Here is a 17989-nt window from a genome sequence, read left to right as displayed (position 1 = left end):
TGTTTTAATCACTGTTGTCCAAAACTATGGAATTGTGAGTATCTAGTAGGCCTATATAGGCCTATTCTTGGCCAGATAAAATATATTGTCTAAACTTTAATTAGATTCACAGATATGTAGGCCTACTGGCCATTTTGGAATGACTAATTTAACATGAGTATAGACTAATCACATGCACATTTCCAGTTGGCCGGGACTGTTTAAGTGCCCTTGTGTTTTCCAGGCAGGCGATGATGCAGGACATGCAGGAGCAGATGGGGAAGTTGACGGCTCTCCTGAACGATGAACGCCGATCGCATCAACACAGCTGCCGCGCGGTGTGCCAATCCGTTGATTCACAATGTCCATTTAGCAGACGTTTTATCCGAAACGCTATAGAGCAGGTCGAGATTCGAACCGGCAAATTCGAACTTTGAGCCGCAGTCAAATGCTCTACCACAGATACCCTGACGCCACACGCGCACTTTAGTTATGCGGTTGACCGCTGCCCGGTCCTCCTAACATCCCGTCTCTATCTGACAGCTGCTGGATGAGGCTGAGAGGCGGGCGGAGAGAGTGAGGCTACAGCAGCAACACGAGATAGAGTAGGTGTCTCCCATGATTACAGGTTTCAATTTAGGTTTCATTCAGAATGAAACAAACCTTCTATAATGTAAGTTCAGAAAGTGATTTAGAATGTTTTTGAATGAGACGGATGAGGAGGATGGTTGTTTGAAACGTTCTTGGTCCTCCAGGCAGCTTTTGCAGGTTCACAGATCTGAGATCAGTGCTGTGGTGGCCCTCCATGCAAAGACTCTAGAGGACGACCGGCTCTGTGCAGAGGAGAGATATGGTACCACTATGACGCTCTCGCACACAGAGACAAACAGACGCACACACACCACGCACACACACACAGACAGAAAGGCACACACACATGAGAGCACACACACAGAAACACACAGAGACACGCACACAGACACACACACAGAAAGACACACATCAAAAAACACAGTATTCGGGGATAGAATGACCTTCAGTTAGTGGACGCCTTTGACACAATCTCCTAATGAGCCACTCCTTAATTACTCTGAGTGAACTCTAACCCTGTTTTTTACTTTAATAGCTCTGCTGGAGAAAGATTACGACTTCCTCAAAAGCTCCTTCCGCACGTATAAGGTGAGGTTTAGGAGGAAGCGCCCTCCTCCGTGCTGTCGATGGACGTCTTGGTGTTGTTGTTGTTGTGGCTGTGAATGTGCCGCCGTCGCCTCCAGGAGAGCATCTGTGAGGAGATGAGGAGCAGCTGGGTGAAGAAGGAGAGCATCTGGAAGGAGGAGCAGGAGCGGAACCTGAGGGAGTGTCTGAGGAACGGTGCGCTTCCAGAAGGCCGTGACCTTGAGAGGTTGTGTGTCTGTATAAGAGTTTGAAAAGAAGTCAGAACTCAGGTTCTAAAAAATCGATACTTCAATGTGTATACGTGAAGGTTATATTAACTACCCTATAACAACATAGCAATACCTATAGCCAGGGCTGGACTGGGACCAAAAAATGGCCCTATATGGGACTCTATATGGGAGTCAGATGGCTGAGCGGTGAGGGAGTCGGACTAGTATTCAGAGGGTTGCCGGATCGATTCCCCGCCAAGCCAAATGACGTTTTGTCCTTGGGCAAGGCACTTCACCCTACTTGCCTCGGGGGGAATGTCCCTGTACTTACTGTAAGTCGCTCTGAATAAGAGCGTCAGCTAAATGACTAAATGTAAATGTTATAAAGGTTGTTGCAAAAGTGTAAGAGGGTACAGTATGGGGGAGGGTATAAGGGGTAAGTTAATGTTGCAAAGGGTTCGTTGAAAGATGTGTACAAAACAATATCAATGTTAACATCTACTTTCTCCTAGAAAGCCCAACCTTCTTCATAACAAGTTTAGCAATGTAACTACATAGCAGTTCCTTTGTAACTGTTTCCCAGATTCGTTAAGAAGCTCTTAACACTAACAGTTTCTTAAGAGCGCTCTAGAACGCTCGTAGAACACTCTTAGCCTTAAGAGCTTCTTAACGAATCTGGGAAACGCGGCCAATGTTGGTACTATAGGTATTGCTATGTCACATTGTAGTAAATTTAGTCACTTAGCAGACGCTCTTATCCAGAGCGACTTACAGTAAGTACAGGGACATTCGAGGCAAGTAGGGTGAAGTGCCTTGCCCAAGGACACAACATCATGGGCATGGCGGGGAATCAATCCGGCAACCTTCTGATTACTAGCCCGACTCCCTCACCGCTCAGCCATCTGACTCCCAAAAATCTAAAATCTAAAATCTAAATCTAAATCTAACCTTAATGTAATGTTTTGCCATATATTTGTTCTTCCCATCTGAACAGCACAAGAGCTGTTGGACAAAAGTAAACAGGAGAAAGACCAACAGAAAAAAACCTTTGAGGCTGAGATTGCCAAGTGCGAGGAGGAGATACAGGTCAGGTGACACTGTGGTGAGATAACATTTGACTTTGATCTGGAGGGACAATCAGCCTTTGTACTGAAGGAGTGTTTGTGGCGTTCACCAGGCACTAGGCAGTGAGCTGACTGAGAAGGATGTAACCATCAACCTGCTGCGAAGCACCCTTCACCAAGCCCAGCAGCAGCTGGACACTGTGGTGAGTCTGCCTGCGTGCGGAGATGCTCTCCGTTTAGCCTGGGAACCTCCAGGAGCTCTGCTCTGGGCCTCTCTGATCTGACCCTCCTCACGGTGCTCTGCTCTGGGCCTCTCTGATCTGACCCTCCTCACGGTGCTCTGCTCTGGGCCTCTCTGATCTGACCCTCGTCACGGTGCTCTGCTCTGGGCCTCTCTGATCTGACCCTCCTCACGGTGCTCTGCTCTGGGCCTCTCTGATCTGACCTCATGGTGCTCTGCTCTGGGCCTCTCTGATCTGACCCTCCTCACGGTGCTCTGCTCTGAGCCTCTCTGATCTGACCTCACGGTGCTCTACTCTGGGCCTCTCTGATCTGACCTCACGGTGCTCTGCTCTGGGCCTCTCTGATCTGACCCTCCTCACGGTGCTCTGCTCTGGACCTCTCTGATCTGACCCTCCTCACGGTGCTCTGCTCTGGGCCTCTCTGATCTGACCCTCCTCACGGTGCTCTGCTCTGGGCCTCTCTGATCTGACCCTCCTCACGGTGCTCTGCTCTGGGCCTCTCTGATCTGACCCTCCTCACGGTGCTCTGCTCTGAGCCTCTCTGATCTGACCTCACGGTGCTCTGCTCTGGGCCTCTCTGATCTGACCCTCCTCACGGTGCTCTGCTCTGGGCCTCTCTGATCTGACCCTCCTCACAGTGCTCTGCTCTGGGCCTCTCTGATCTGACCCTTCTCACAGTGCTCTGCTCTGGGCCTCTCTGATCTGACCTCACGGTGCTCTGCTCTGGGCCTCTCTGATCTGACCCTCCTCACAGTGCTCTGCTCTGGGCCTCTCTGATCTGACCCTCCTCACGGTGTTCTCTCAGGAAGTCAGATAGCTGAGCGGTTAGAGAATCGAGCTATTAAGCAGACGGTTGCCGGTTCGATTCCAGGCCAAATGCAAAATGTGTCGTTGTGTCCTTGGGCAAGGCATTTCACCCTACTTGCCTCAGGGGAATGTCCCTGTACTTACTGTAAGTCGCTCTGGATAACAGTGTCTGCTAAATGACTAAATGTAACTCTGTCCCGGCAGACCTTTCAGCTGTCTGACGTGGGACCTGGGGTGCACCGGCCCGGGCAGAAGCAAGTGATGGAGCTTCCTCCCAGTCCAGGATCCCTGTAGAGCTGCTGGTCCTGGTCTGTGGAACTGCTTTCTTCGTCACTTTCATGCGTTAGACATGATGTCTTTCATTTGAAAGTGTGTGGCATTACAAATATGTTTGAAACAAAATGGCACAAGTCACGATTTTTGGCTGTATTCATTGTATTTTTTGCACAAATTTGTCTTTGATTGCCGGTGAAAGCAATACAACACACACATCAAAATATTTGGCATATTTTCTTTGTTCTATTTAAGTACAGAAGACCATCCAAATGCAAAGAAAATACTTGTGTAACACTTTCAATTTCATATTGAATAATATACATAAAGTGAACTAACTGTCAAATTTGAAAGTACAATGCTGATGGAATACAACAGGGAAGTTCAGTACCGGCCCACAGCACATTTGGCGCCCTTGGGAGGTTAGTGTTTGTCTTATGTATACCATACACTGTAGAAATGTTTTACAGTAAACCCATTCAGTTTTTCCCCTACTAATAATGTACATATCTTCCCTGTATTTCAAAACAATAAACTATTTATTGATATATGTCATGCAATTTAACAAAAAATATAGCAAAGATTAAGTATTCTTTTATGACAAAAGTAGATGCATTTTCTGTAATTTTACCAAAAATATATTTTGTTATGTCAAAAGGGTCACTTTTAAATACATTACAATCATCGTAGTCTGGTGGCTGAGCGTTAGAGCATCAGGCTAGTAATCTGAAGATTGCCAGTTCGATTCCCGGCCGGTGTATGACGTTGTGTCCTTTGGCAAGGCACTTCACCCTACTTGCCTTGGGGAGAATGTCCCTGTGCTTACTGTAAGTCACTCTAAATGACTTAGTCGTCTACTGTATGACTAAATGTAAAACACTGTTATTGATACAGTTAAAAACTTAGAATGGAAAAAAGATACATGAGAAAATAAAGAAATATCTAGTCTAATGACTAGTAACAGTAATTTTGCATAACTTAAGCACTACTTTACATAAATTCACTGAAAGAACACCATTGACCATTCCTCTCCCCAGACAGTGCACGCAAGCCATTTATCCGGCTCTTTTGAAAATGACTGGAAAGCTTTGCTTCACTCAAATCGCTTCACTGTTGTAAACACAAACTGAGGGCATCCTGAATCTGGACCCACCTCACTATCCTCCCATGTCCCCTCTCCCACCTCTGTGTTCATCTCTGTGAGATGATTGGGTGGAATCTGTCTTCCCCATGCCTAATCTGTCTGTTGGTGAAATGTGAATAGGGTTGTTACGTCAATCTCCATCACTGGGAGGATGAATCGAATCCTCTGATATTATGTGTACGCCTCCCCCAATACCATCTCATAGATTTTAGGCACTAATACATGGTTCAGTCTCAGTGTGTCACTTTTTTCTATTTAACAATTAAAATATGATAAAAGTAAAAGAGTCCATGGACTTATAGGGAGATTTCTGCTTAAACTACAATTATATAAATGTATTATAGGAAAGAAAATAACAGTTTTTTTACATCTTATCTATATTTTTTATCTTACAGTACTTTTCTGTTTTTCAACAGATATTTTCAGGCATCCCTGCCTTTTCCCCCTTTTTTTAACAGTGTAGGCAAACCACCAGCTAACCATTACTTTTCAGATCAGTTTGAGGGGGGGGGGGGGGGGGGGGGGGGGTTGGTCAGGAATGGGGAAAACCACCCTTTTCCTGAGAGAGAACATAGGCTCCGGCATCTGCTTCCTGAAACCGTAAACATCTGTCATCTTGCTGACGTCATCATTCACCTTGGTCAGGATGGACACCAAGTCCACACCGCTGGTCACAGAGAGAGAGAGGGAGAGAAAGAGAGAGAAAGGGAGACAGAGATATACGTTTACTTTAGACCGATGCTTTATTCTGTAACACACTGTCCTGTACCCCCCGTTAAAACCAATCCCATCTCAGCGCGCTCACCTTGGTACCATCTGGACGAGGTTTTGGCATAGCGACTGTATGTACCAGGTACCTAATTTCCTGTCTCTGAAAGAGGCAAAGTCGGGTACAGTAGCCATGCCTAACAGGAAGTCAGCGTCCGAGGCAATAGAGTCCCTGGGCACCCTGGCGTCACAGCAGAGGGAGTCCCCAGTGGGGCCAGAGAGGGACCGGGGGCCGTCAGACTCGACGGGCACCGGCTGCTGTTCCAGGGTGCCCTGGCAGGCCTGGACGAAGAACATCTTGGGTTTCTCCCTCAGCGTGGAGCTCAGCAGACCGTTGAAGGGCTGGGTGATCTCCCTGAGTCTCACCGTGGAGCCGTCCACCCCGTACACACAGCCCTCCATGCCGTGACTCAGGACACAGCACACCAGGCAGTCCACGAGGCTGTGGTCCCTGGAGGCCAGGTCACGCAACACGGACAGCATGCGCGCACGGCTACAGTCTCGCTCTGTCAGGACCTGAAAGCCGAGCCACTCAAACACGCTCCTCAGGCTTTCTGCCACACACACACACACACACAAAGTGTATAGAGAAGGTAATCAAATGTATTTCTTCCAAACCTGAAATCAAAAAGGAAAAGATCTTACTTTCATCAACCAGTGTTCCCTCTCTGTTTTTAAGGTTGTGTGAAGATGGGGTGAAGTCTTCATTGTTAATTATGAGGCAGAAACCCATCTTTCCTCTCCTCATGGGGTACGTTCCTAAACCCTGTACATGTACATCAACGGTGGTGAACAGTTGTGTGTTTATGAGTCAACGTTTCATTCATTAATGACATCATTTCATTTGTCTAATTGAAAAAAAACGTGCGCTGATATGCATTTAAGTCAATTGAGGCCTTTAAAAAACACAACGTCAAAACGGAAACATCACAAGGGTTTGAATTCAGTCCTAAAGGCACCTCTGTAACTGTGTTACCAGTCTGTGATCGTCCTGGGCCAAAGTTTCTGCTTGCACTGCTGGAGATGGCAGGAGAGTCATTGCTCCCTATAAGAGAGATCACGTGGCTATGTTGACATGGAAATCCCCAAGGTAGTAATGTAAAAAGTATTTAGGACAAAGTACAATGAAGCAGTGAAATATTTTTGGGATCCACGCAATGTTCTGGAGCAAACAACAACTTTCTTTGTCACAGGTTTAAGTTGAATATGTTCTTCGGTCACATTTGATATTGCGCCACTTGTTATGTTGAGCTTCTAAGAGTTTTGATACTGTGTCCTCTGACTCACTGACCAAAACTAAAGAAATGATTGTGGACTTCAGAAAAACCAACAGGAACCCTCCCCCTCCCATCTGCATGGGGGGGGGCTGAGGTGAAAGTTGTCTCCAGGTACAAATACCTTGGAGTATAGTATATCGACGACAACTTCAATTGGAAAACCAACTGCAGTAGCCTGATAAAAAAAGCTCACCAAAGGTTGTACTTTCTGAGGAGGCTTAAACGGGCTGGTTTGGGAACTACAGTCCTTACATGTTTTTATAGGTGTGTGGTGGAGAGCATTCTCACCTTGTGTGTCATAGTGTGGAAACTCTGCTACAGATAGGAAGGCCCTGCAGGGTGTGTTTAAGACGGCAGAGAAAATGATTGGACGTTGTTTCCTGGCAATCAGTGACACATACATCACCAGATGCAGGACTGGGTCAACCAGCCCCTGGGGCTTCGTCCCAGAAGCTGTCAGACTTATTCACTCTGCCACACTCCAGAAATGACAAACTGAACTTTTGTCCTAAAAGTTACAGTGCATTGTATTATTATGCTGCTAGTTTCTCAGGTTTATTTTTAGTATGTATCTATGTGTGTGTGTGATTGGTTATCTGTATTTATCGTATTTATTTATGATGAGTAGTTTCGTTATTTATTTGTGGGTGGTTTTAACCGGACCTCAGTACCTAATTTTGTTCCAGCTCATGTACCATGTTTTGGAATGACAATAAAAATCCTTATCCTTATCCTTCTGGAACAAACAACAACTGTCTTTTAAGAGGTTTAAGTTGAATACGTTCTTCTGTCACAGTTGATATTGTATTACTTGTTATGTTGAGCTTCTAAGAGTTTCGTTACTGGGTCCTCTGACTCACCAATGTCATTACACCACATTTTGCTAGCTGCACAACCAAAAACCTAGATAACCCGTAGCACTAGGAGCAGTATACGAAGGAGTGAATTTGACCAATTTAACTGTTAACTGTTCATACAATGACGTCTTTAGTAATTCAGACTTTATACACCACCTCATACTAATTATACCTGTCAGGGGTGTCAGATGGCTAAGTGGTTAGGGAGTCGGGCTATTAATCAGAAGGTTGTTGGTTCGACATTGTGTCCTTGGGCCAGGCACTTCACCCTACTTGCCTAAGGGAGAATGTCCCTGTACTTACTGTAAGTCGCTCTTGATAAGAGCGTCTGCTAAATGACTAAATGTAAATGATAAATCAAATGCATTTATACAGTGCGTTTTTCTACCTTAGCGGCACTCAAAGCACTTTACAATTTTGCCTCTCATTCACCCATTCATACTCACACGACGGCAAGCTGCCATTTAAGGCACCGGCATGCCCATCGGGAGCAACTGAGGTTTAGAATCTTGCTCAAGAATACTTCGGCACATAGCCTAGGAGGAGTCGGGGGTCCAACCGCCAACCTTGCGATTAACAGACGGCCCTCTCTACCCCCTGATTCCCAGCCGCCCACTGTCTAGATCCGACTTTACCTCAGTGGAGAATGTAGTTGTGTCTATTGTGTCTCCTGTCAGTCCGTATTAGCAGCCAAAAATACCCACTGGTACCGTTCATGCAGGGCTTCGTATGTGGACTGGAGAGGTCATAGAACTAACCTTGGCTGTTGGCACTTGCGTTGTCCTCATTGGTACTAAGACACTCCAGTGTATCAGAAAGTCTCCCAATGGTGGAACCTTGGAAGATTGGCATATCTGACAGAGACAGAAGAAAATGACCAGGATTGTGCTTGTAACCTTTGTCCTGTTCTGTCCATTTCAGCAAAAGAAATGTGTGTGCTCACATGCTTTATCTAGGGACTTACCTAGTGAGACGTTCTGAGGAAGAAAGAGAGAACATTACTTCACAGGGTCATGGTTTGTTCCTGTATTCTTAAATACAGATGGTGTGAATATAGTGTGTAATGTAGCTTTAGTGTACTGTACCATCTTTATAGCATAGACAGATAGTATTGACTGACCTGAGCTGAAATACTCCCATAGAAGGAGGGTGGCAAAAGATGTTCCACCGATTCTGCCACAAACAAAAACAGGAAGTGAATTGAGCAACAACAACAACTTACAGTAAAACGATAGGACGGACATGTAGGCAAATGATTCACTACCGAATTCTCCACATGAGGCGGGTCTTTCAGGGGCCGGATAGGGAACCTTAGTGGAAATGCAATGAAACAGAAAAGCCCTTAGACGTTATGTCTCATGAGCAAAAGTGTTTGTCGTGGCATGGGAAGATGGAATGATCAGATAAGTGTACCTACCTGGTGTCTGGGTACATTGTCAGGAAGTGACCCACGTCTGATCTGGTCAAATTCTGTCTGTTCAGTCACAGGGCCTGTAAACAGATGATAAACCCTGAATAAATGTGTCTTGAAACAGTAAGTCACGTAGTCTAAGTATAGGATAACAGTTAGTGTTTCCTTATTTACATGGTAGGGTTTCACCAAAAAGTGCTTAGTCACTTTTACGGAGACACTTAGTCATCCATTCCAGCCAAGTCAGAGCCGTAAAAAAGCTAAACGATTGCAAATCTTACTATTCTCCCTTGCTGTCACAAACTGATCAATCTTTTTCTTCAGCATTGGAACGACTCTCTCAATAATTGTAATCAGAAGATCCAGATTTGAGCTGCTCAGGCAATCCTTGTGCTCCATCTCCAGAAAGACTTCCAAAGTCGTCTGAAAATTCACAAACAAACTTGTCAACTGTATAAACTTCTGAGACTAGTAGGCTAGCCCAGGCATTAGCCTCTATACTTGCCTCAACATGTTACACCTATTCACGATGATAATAAATTTGGCTCACCATAGATTCCAGTTTTCTTCGAGGTAAAGTATCATTCAAAAGGAACTTGATTTCCTTCAACTCATCTTCTGTTATATTTTCAGACAAATCATACAGCATATGTCTGTAATTGACAATGCACATGTTTTTTTGTATTTTTAAACGCCATGTATGCTGACATAATCTCCTTTTCAATTAGGGTGTGGTTATTACTTGGTTATGTGTTGTGCGGTATTCATGTGGTTCCGACTAAGCATGACCATTTACAAGTTTTAGGGTGCAGTTGAGTAATACACACTGTATAGCCTACCTGTATGGGGAAATTAGGGATCTGGTTATAGGCAGTAGGTCACCGAGATTAAGTTCACGGATGAGGGGTCGACGCTGGATGGTGTCAAGCAATTCAACCAGCAGGTCAGGCTGCTGCGCTGATAATAAGCCTTTATCCGACAGCAGAGAGAACAGTTTCATGGCCGAGGACACCGACTGTAGGTCCTTTTTCAGTAGATCAGTGCAAAGAAACACTAGCGATTGAACCTCCTCAGGACTTAAAGCTCGATCTGCCTCAAGTAGTTGGATTTGCAGCTCCATGTTCTGAAACAGTAACAGTTAAGTTTGTGATGTCCCGAACTAGAATGAAGCTGCTTATAGGGTCGAATGAACTTACCTTACAACTTACTTAAATCATGTGTCGAACGCTTTGCCAAATCCACTACTTTAAGGCAGATGAGCGAATGGGTTTCAAAACATGAGATGACAATAAGAACATTAAATTACAATCATTTTTACACGAGGACCGCGCAGAGTGCTAGTCCGTGTGTACTTCATGAAACGGAAATAGCAAATCGAAACTACAGGCTATCAAAGTTTGCCCATAGTCATTGGAGAGGCAATGGAGGCATTTCAGCGTTCAGTTGCATCTTCCAATTGTAAAGTTAGATACGTCAGATCATACAATTAGCATGTTTATTTTTTAGGGCGGATTTTTTGGGGGGAAACCCGAGACAAGTCGTGACTCTGAAAAACTCTCAGAAATACAGAACAACTCTGGCCCAGATAAATGTGCTTTCTTTATTTTCTTTTTTTATTCAAGAGTGGAAATGGGCCTACAGTCCTACATAAACAGCACCCGCAGGTTCACTATCACTGATAGACAGATCATGCGTAGAAAAGTGTAACAGTATAACAATATTTATATTTTGGATTTTTTCTTCTCGTCCTTGGCATGCGTGATTATGTGACGTAGAATGCCTGAGCCCGTGCGCTGCACCTGGACACTGAGCAGGCTCTGGGAGGATTCCTTCAGCTTGGACGAATTCGTCTTTGAATCCTTGACAATTGATTCTATAGCGAACAACGCATACACACGCACGCGCGCACACACAGACACACGTTATATACATCACAGTGTATTGTTACATTGCAATTACAAAGTAAGTATGTACAATTTTACAAATACTTGGCAATGTAATCTATCAACATTTTTAGCACATTTAAAATTAAGCAAATGAACCAGACTCACCAGGGAGAGGGGCTCTAATCTGTCTAAAACCACTTACTGTCAGTGATAAGCGAGTGCATAGCGGTGATCTGCTCCCGGGGCCAGGGTAACTGTCGCCTCCCAAGTCCGTGGGTCCTGGACAGGATGCAGTCCACGTAGGTGTCCCAGAAGACCTGGGCAAGGTCCCAGAACAACGCCGAGTGTTTCCTGTTGTCCGACGCCTTGAGGAACACCATGAGGTTCCAGAAGGCTGGCACCGTGTCAGCGATCCTGGGCGAGCGCATCTCCAACAGGCGGCCCGAGGAGGACTCCCAGCACTGCGGGTCTGCCTGGTTCAGAGTCAGGGGGTCCACCTGGCCCGGCCTCTGGCCCTGGAGAGGAACTACACACATCCAGCCCACAAGCAACAGCTTTCCGAGGAGAAAGATGAGGGTGGTGTACATCTGCGTTTGAAAGAATGACACGTTTTAAGTCATTCACACTGATTGACCTTTACATTCAGAATAGAATTTGGCACCAATCAATTAGCATGATATACTGTATATTTCATACATACAACACCTGTTATAGGCTGATTAAAATAGGTGAACTTCATCACCCTCATGAATGTTATTAATCGAATATTGAATATCATAGGAAACAGTGTAAGTTTTCTGTTAGATATCATCTGGATATTTCTATATAAGATTTTACATGATCTAAATTCGAGATCACTTTATTTGACATGTTAACAACAAATATAACATGTATATTCTGAAATGATCCACAACACTAAACATCCATAGGGTGTAAATATCCTGAGAATAAATTGATGCACAAAATCTGAACTAAAGAAAAAACGATGTTCTTTCACGTTAGTATAGGCTTCAGTTAACGATTCAAAGCTCCAACAATTACAAAAGTGGCGCTTACCTTGAGAAGAGTGGTGTAGTTTGTGTGGTAGCTGATAACTACAGCATCTGTTTGCTGTTTGAACGACGTCAGTGTCTTTCCATTAACTGTGCCAGGCAGGCAGACAATGGGAGTATTTAAGCAATCCATGATAGACTGATGGAAGTCTGTCAGACACATACTTAAGCATGTTGTACAAGGTACTTTTAACATACATACTAGACTATATATTTACTTTGATGGAAATATGATGAATAAACTACAATGATGTGTACGGGCCTGAGTGGGGCTATCTGCTTTCCCAAATCAAAAATAGAACTTGGACCCACAGGTTACTCGACGAAGCAACAAAAAAAGTAATTTACCGATAAGACAAGACTTTTGTTTAAGTTCCTTGTCGACCAATTTTGTGTAAAATAGTTGGTAACACTTGAAGAAGCTTCTAGAATAAAATGCTTAAAGTTCAGAACTCTCAGAAAACAAATAACAGCTTAGGGGGTATTACCATGTTTTTTCAGTATACATAGTGTTTAAGTAAACGAACGGGTTTGATTTACCCCACCAAAAATCATATATTCAATAAAACGTCTTTCAGTAATCGTTTTCCTGTACACCTGTTGGGGGCCTCGTTACGCAAACTTGATTGGCGCGTATTTGCAGGCCTGACGAAACGTTTCCACGGCTGCCAGGACAAGTCATTGGGACACAGCAGGAGACGGACAGTTTGTATGGCTACCTCAGAAATCCCAAAAAACGGATTAAAAGCACAGTAGACGCACCGTAAATACAGTGGTGTGTCGATGACTGTTGTATCTCTTAATGCTTTTAGTGAAATGCCACACGCAGGACTGATTACAGGCGTAGAGAAAGGCCACTGCTAAGTGTCGAGTTGGTTTGTCACTTTGGCCGTTCGATGACGCATTGATGTGTGTTTATTAAGGAACTCTATCCTGTGTGGATCATTAACCGTCTCATTCATTCAAAGAACGCAATTTCCTCTGTAAAATGTGTGACGTTGAAGTTCAGAGTTTAATGTTAAAGTACTTACAGCAAAAAGTTACGAGACAAAAGAATTTCAGCAAAAGAAAGGCTGTGCTTTCCTTATAGTGTTAATTCATGTTGCGTATAGACCGGTAAAAATACAGGCCATATAACCATGGGAATTTCTCAGCAAACATTCCTGCACAATCTGCCACGGCAACCTCACACACTCGAACCGCACACCATCCATTTGTGAAGTGAATTATGAGGAGCTTGGCAAACCACTCATGCACTTATAGGAAAGACAGAAGGCCTTAGATAAAATACTTTTGTAGTTTATTCATCGGTCCAACTGTACATGATGCAGTGCTGAGAGGGACACAAGATGATGACTAACATGGAGGTTTACACGATGCCAGTGCTGAGGCAGCACCTGGTACACACCAACTTTCATCAGCTGGTCTGGAAAAAAAAGTCCTGTGATAGGATTCCTCGTAGGCCTTGACACACGGGTCTGATTAGAAACATCCGGTTAGACTGGTTGAAAAACACACGAAAAAAAATCTTTTTTTTTATCGTTCACCGATTCCACAAATGTAAAAGGATGCTGTTACGCTTTTCATTTGTAAATATTAATTAAATTCAGCATTATCTTCTTATTTTCAGTGCTTTGAAGCAAAATGTGATGAGGTGGGAGTGGCCAAATACAAAAAGTTGGCTGATTGGCAGAGGTTGTGTATTTCCATGTTTATATCGATATCATTATTACATGTATTAACCCATACGTTTGTGCGATATCTTTCTTTGCATAGTAAATGAAAGTTAAATGTTTTGTTTGTTGACATGCACCTATCTTTTGTAGCATATTTTTCTTACAGATTTTTGGGTTGTCCCGTATAGAATTATAAGCCCACTATTAGTGAATGCATGCAGCGTATCAGTACAGCTGAACTTGATTCCTAGAATGAGTTCATGAAAGCCACAAGGCCAAGCCAGTATAGTGGGTGTCGATGAGGGGTGTTAGAGAGTCCTGGTTGGACAGACTGTCCCAGCCACAAGGGGGCAGAGGCACCGCTGGGTGCAGACAGAGGGGAAAGTGCTCTGTGTGCAGCAACATCCATATGTTCACGTGATTGGTTCTTTGGCTTTTGATTCACTATGGGAGGGAGGGGCAAAGGGGACCACATGACTTTCATCCGTACATCGTAGCAGGTGTCTGTATCGTCGTAGCGACTGGCCCGTGACTGGGCTGCAACGACCTTCAGAAATGAACCCCCTGACCCCCTGATCCGAACCCCTTGCTCTGTTTCTTGAATCTGACCTTTGACCTCTACGCCGGGTGAATATAGCATGTGTAGCATGTGGTTACTTTGCGCAACACCTAATAGGCAGAATATAATATTGTCATGTCATCCATAGCATTTTGGCCAAAATCATAGAGTTGCGTTGATTTCCATTAACATTGCCAAAAAACACTCGCTATACAACATGCTTAAAGATAAAAGAAAGAAAAAAAAAGTTTGTGTCTGTGTGTAAAATGATATGTTAGAATTCTGAACCTGAACTCGGTGTCCACTTGTATGTACAGTCTTGCCCTGTGTATCCAGTGTCCACTCACTGTGGTCTGCACCGCCCATTCAGGGCCCAGCATGCAGTCACCCCCACTCTCCAGGTCCCCTCAGGGGAGGTGACCCCTGGAGATGACCCCTGGAGATGACCCCTGGAGGTGACCCCTGGAGATGACCCCTGGAGATGACCCCTGGAGGAGGGGCTGTTCAAGGTCACCACAGGACGCTAACGAGGCTAATCTCCTCCTCTGGATGAGTGAGTGTTTGCGTAAGTTTTTTTGTTGTTGTTGTTGTGTGTTTTTTTTCTTTTTTATTCTTTGTTGCTGTGTAATCATAGCTTTCGTAGCCATGCAGAGACCTGCTGCGAGGGCATTTCATGCCAGGGCCAAAGTAGCACTGTGCAGGTGATCATGCCAGGTGAGAGAGTGACGTGGGATCCGCCTGAACGCCTGTGCCCTGCCAGTACGGAGGGAGAAGGAGCTCCTTCACCCTACGGATCAGGGTGGAGTCAATAGGTGGGGTGGGTGAGGATGGGGGGGGGGGGGGCGAGGGTAGTGAAGGGGGGGGGGGTCAAAGAGGCTGCAGTTCTACGATGGAAATTGTTAAATTGTCCACTATGTTTTTTTTCTTCAAGTAATCTAATGCCAAAGGTCAGCAGTAGTAAGTACAGTCCAGCTATCAAGTGGCCAACTAAGAAAGCGCTGGAAGATGTCCATGGTGCACGCCACCTCTCCTTCCCCGTTAGATGGCGCTGGCGTTAGGGTCGTACCGGCGCTTCTTCACATTTCTTGGCGTTTCGGAGGGCGGGGGGGGGAGGGAGGGAGAGACAAGACAAGAGTCAGGTTCTGATACGTGGATGTGGACAGGACAATCACACCGCACGCTGGAATAGCAGCTCCACTCTTCTCTCTGGGCGAGGTTCACGGTGGGGCGGACGACTCACTGTGAACCCGGCCCACAGCCGCCCACAGCCCCTTCCAGTCAACGAGGCCACATTGGGGGATGTGTAGCTGCTATGAAACGCTGAGCGTTTGTTTGTTTGTCGCTTGCGTTTACATTACGCGGCATGGCTGTGAGAAGAAGTAGTGCTAGACCATGTGACAGTTCAGACACGAGGGACAAGGAGATGCCACATGTTTCAGTACCATCTCTGACAGGAAAACATGAAATTCACTCAAAACATTACCATCCAGGAAAAAGGAACAAAAATCAACTCTATAAAGGGGGGGAAAGAGAAGACAACCACAACATCTACCACAACGACAACAGCATCAACACGGACGACGAAAACACGACAGCAGGAGTTTGGCATAACCTCCCCGTACTGTGGCTTATTGTGAGGGCTTCTAGCGCTCTGTCATGCATCTGTTCCAATAGTAGGCCAGTCGAGGTGGCACTATCGCTGGGCGTGGGTCATGCAGTGCAATGCGTCGTGTCTGTACCAGGTCGGTGAAGCAGGCAGCAAATGGCAGCTGGTGTAGGGCGTTTCCGGGCGAGTCCTGCTCTGCTCTAGGGGCGGAGCCCGGTCGTCCAGGTGGGTGTGGCCAGCCATGGCACAAAGGCTGCGGCCCAACAATACTGGCCTTGGCTTCTCCCTCACCTCTCCTCTTATACTCTCACCCTCGAATATTACCGGATTGAGGAAAAAGATCATGGTAGCGATAAGAGTACGGTAACCAGGAGAAGGTCTTCCTGGGTTGGGCTCAGCCTTTGTGCAATGAACTGACCTCCTCCAAGTCAACCGTGTCGACATGCAGAAATCATTTCGTTGTTTTGTTCTGGGTGTGAAAAACATGATGCTTTGCTAACTGGCATGCTTTGGTAGCTGTCGAGTTCAACTTTGGACTTGTTTTGTCCCTTTTGTAGAGTGAAGTTGATTAACACCCCTGTGACTTAAGACAGCAGGCTTATCTGTGAGTGATGAATCTCAAAATACAATCATTCTTGTTATATAGCTAAGCATACTGCCTATGGATATCAGGGGGGGGGGGGGGGAGGACCTATTCCAGTAAAAAAAACTCTATAAAGTTTTCGAACATTTATTCTGTTAATCACTCAGCAGGATATTTCAGTAAAAGGCAACATTGTCTGTCTGTCATCTGACCCCTGACCTCTGTCTTTCTAAGTGCCTGTGTTGAACATGCACGTCAAGCTTGGAGCTGTGCTCGTCCAATCGTTTTGAGGTTCTGCCACAGATGCACAGATGGGACCTCCAGGAAGGACGAGTATTGCCCCTCCTCTCCTCTCCCTCCCTCCACCCCTCTCCTCCCCTCCTCTCCTCCCCCTCCACCCCTCCCCTCCACCCCCTCTATCCCCCCACCCACCACGGCCACATCCTCCCTGTATTCAACACTCCCTCCAGCCTACACATTATCCCCCCCCCCATCCCCCCTCCCCCCAAAAAAGAAAACGTAATCAACTTGAAAAAATAACCCCCCCCCCCCCCCCCCCCCCCCCCCCCCCCCCCCCCCCCCCCCCCCCAAAAAAAAAAAACTCTCAGGAGCGCATGCCGGATGAACTCGTCGCCGTGAGCTACCGTTGCATGTCGGGCGCGTGCATGCCGCGACTGGGCCGTGTGACACGCGTCTGACCAGGCGTCTCATGCTGGGGCGAGACCCCCACCCCCCCCCCTCGCTCTGCTTTCTGCGGCAGGACCTCAAACCCCCCGGTGTCTAGAAGCAGCAGGGATGCTGGTCACGGCAGGAGAGGCATGCGCTGTGTTGCTTACTTAAATCCCCATCCAGTCCCCCCCCAACACTATGGCAGCCACTAGGATGGCTCCGGCGATGGAGCCTATTATTAGATTGGTGGCGCTAGGACCTGCGAAGGGTTATGGAGGGGGGGGGGGGGGGGGGGAAGACATGAGTGGCTAACCTGCTTTACGTTCGCTACACATGGATGAGCTCACACAGAAAGAACAAGGACACAGGAGAAGACTGGTTTAAACTGGCTCGGTCGTGTTTTGGAAGAGAGGGCGGCGTGTGGTGGATGCGGACGCTCGGAAGGGGATGCGTCTGTGTGGGAGGAAGGTGGAGCGTGAGGTCTGTGTGTGGAGGAGAGGGGCTCTCCGAGAGCGACAGAGATACTGTCTCCCCGACGTGGGAAGGAGCTACGTGTTTGTGGAGGTAGCCCCCGGGAAAAACATGCTGGTTGGAACGTAACATGGACTCACTCTCAGGAGTTCACCCGACCTTGAACTCTTTAATCTGTCATCCTAATGACATGAAGGCAGGGGCTGACTAGGGATGAGTATGCACTAGGATATGAACAGTAGAAAGGTGACAACACAGCACTCTTTGCGAGTCCCAGTAA

The 17989-nt window shown here is 46.1% G+C and overlaps 3 protein-coding genes across 5 annotated transcripts; 1 reads left to right on the top strand and 2 right to left on the bottom strand.

Moving 5' to 3' along the window:
* The first annotated feature begins 70 nt into the window (after positions 1 to 70).
* On the top strand, positions 71 to 4230 carry LOC124485487 (flagellum-associated coiled-coil domain-containing protein 1-like). The gene is made up of 8 exons (XM_047047125.1): positions 71 to 317; positions 523 to 584; positions 735 to 832; positions 1106 to 1158; positions 1254 to 1350; positions 2359 to 2450; positions 2542 to 2631; positions 3682 to 4230. Exons 1-8 carry the CDS (start codon positions 231 to 233, stop codon positions 3769 to 3771), a joined length of 669 nt encoding a protein of 222 aa, XP_046903081.1. The 5' UTR covers positions 71 to 230; the 3' UTR covers positions 3772 to 4230.
* A 1119-nt stretch (positions 4231 to 5349) lies between these two features.
* casp10 (caspase 10, apoptosis-related cysteine peptidase) lies at positions 5350 to 10596 on the bottom strand. 3 transcript variants are annotated; one of them, XM_047047122.1, is made up of 13 exons: positions 10404 to 10596; positions 10047 to 10330; positions 9758 to 9860; positions 9489 to 9630; positions 9214 to 9287; positions 9061 to 9106; positions 8917 to 8969; positions 8761 to 8773; positions 8555 to 8650; positions 6622 to 6707; positions 6308 to 6428; positions 5700 to 6216; positions 5350 to 5561 (listed from the first exon to the last, which is right to left on the bottom strand). In XM_047047122.1, exons 2-13 carry the CDS (start codon positions 10325 to 10327, stop codon positions 5384 to 5386), a joined length of 1710 nt encoding a protein of 569 aa, XP_046903078.1. In that variant the 5' UTR covers positions 10328 to 10330; positions 10404 to 10596; the 3' UTR covers positions 5350 to 5383. The 3 variants fall into 3 exon arrangements, with proteins under 3 accessions (XP_046903078.1, XP_046903077.1, XP_046903080.1); XM_047047121.1 differs by having other exon boundaries at positions 10416 to 10596; XM_047047124.1 differs by lacking the exon at positions 5350 to 5561 and having other exon boundaries at positions 5696 to 6216; positions 10416 to 10595.
* A 154-nt stretch (positions 10597 to 10750) lies between these two features.
* Positions 10751 to 12445, bottom strand: LOC124485488 (protein FAM237A-like). The gene is made up of 2 exons (XM_047047126.1): positions 11296 to 12445; positions 10751 to 11080 (listed from the first exon to the last, which is right to left on the bottom strand). Exons 1-2 carry the CDS (start codon positions 11678 to 11680, stop codon positions 10929 to 10931), a joined length of 537 nt encoding a protein of 178 aa, XP_046903082.1. The 5' UTR covers positions 11681 to 12445; the 3' UTR covers positions 10751 to 10928.
* Between the last annotated feature and the right edge of the window lie 5544 nt (positions 12446 to 17989).

This window comes from Hypomesus transpacificus, chromosome 23 (genome assembly GCF_021917145.1).
Source record: "Hypomesus transpacificus isolate Combined female chromosome 23, fHypTra1, whole genome shotgun sequence".
In the NCBI taxonomy this organism is placed as follows: Eukaryota; Metazoa; Chordata; class Actinopteri; order Osmeriformes; family Osmeridae; genus Hypomesus; species Hypomesus transpacificus.
This window is presented reverse-complemented; position numbering and strand designations above follow the sequence as displayed.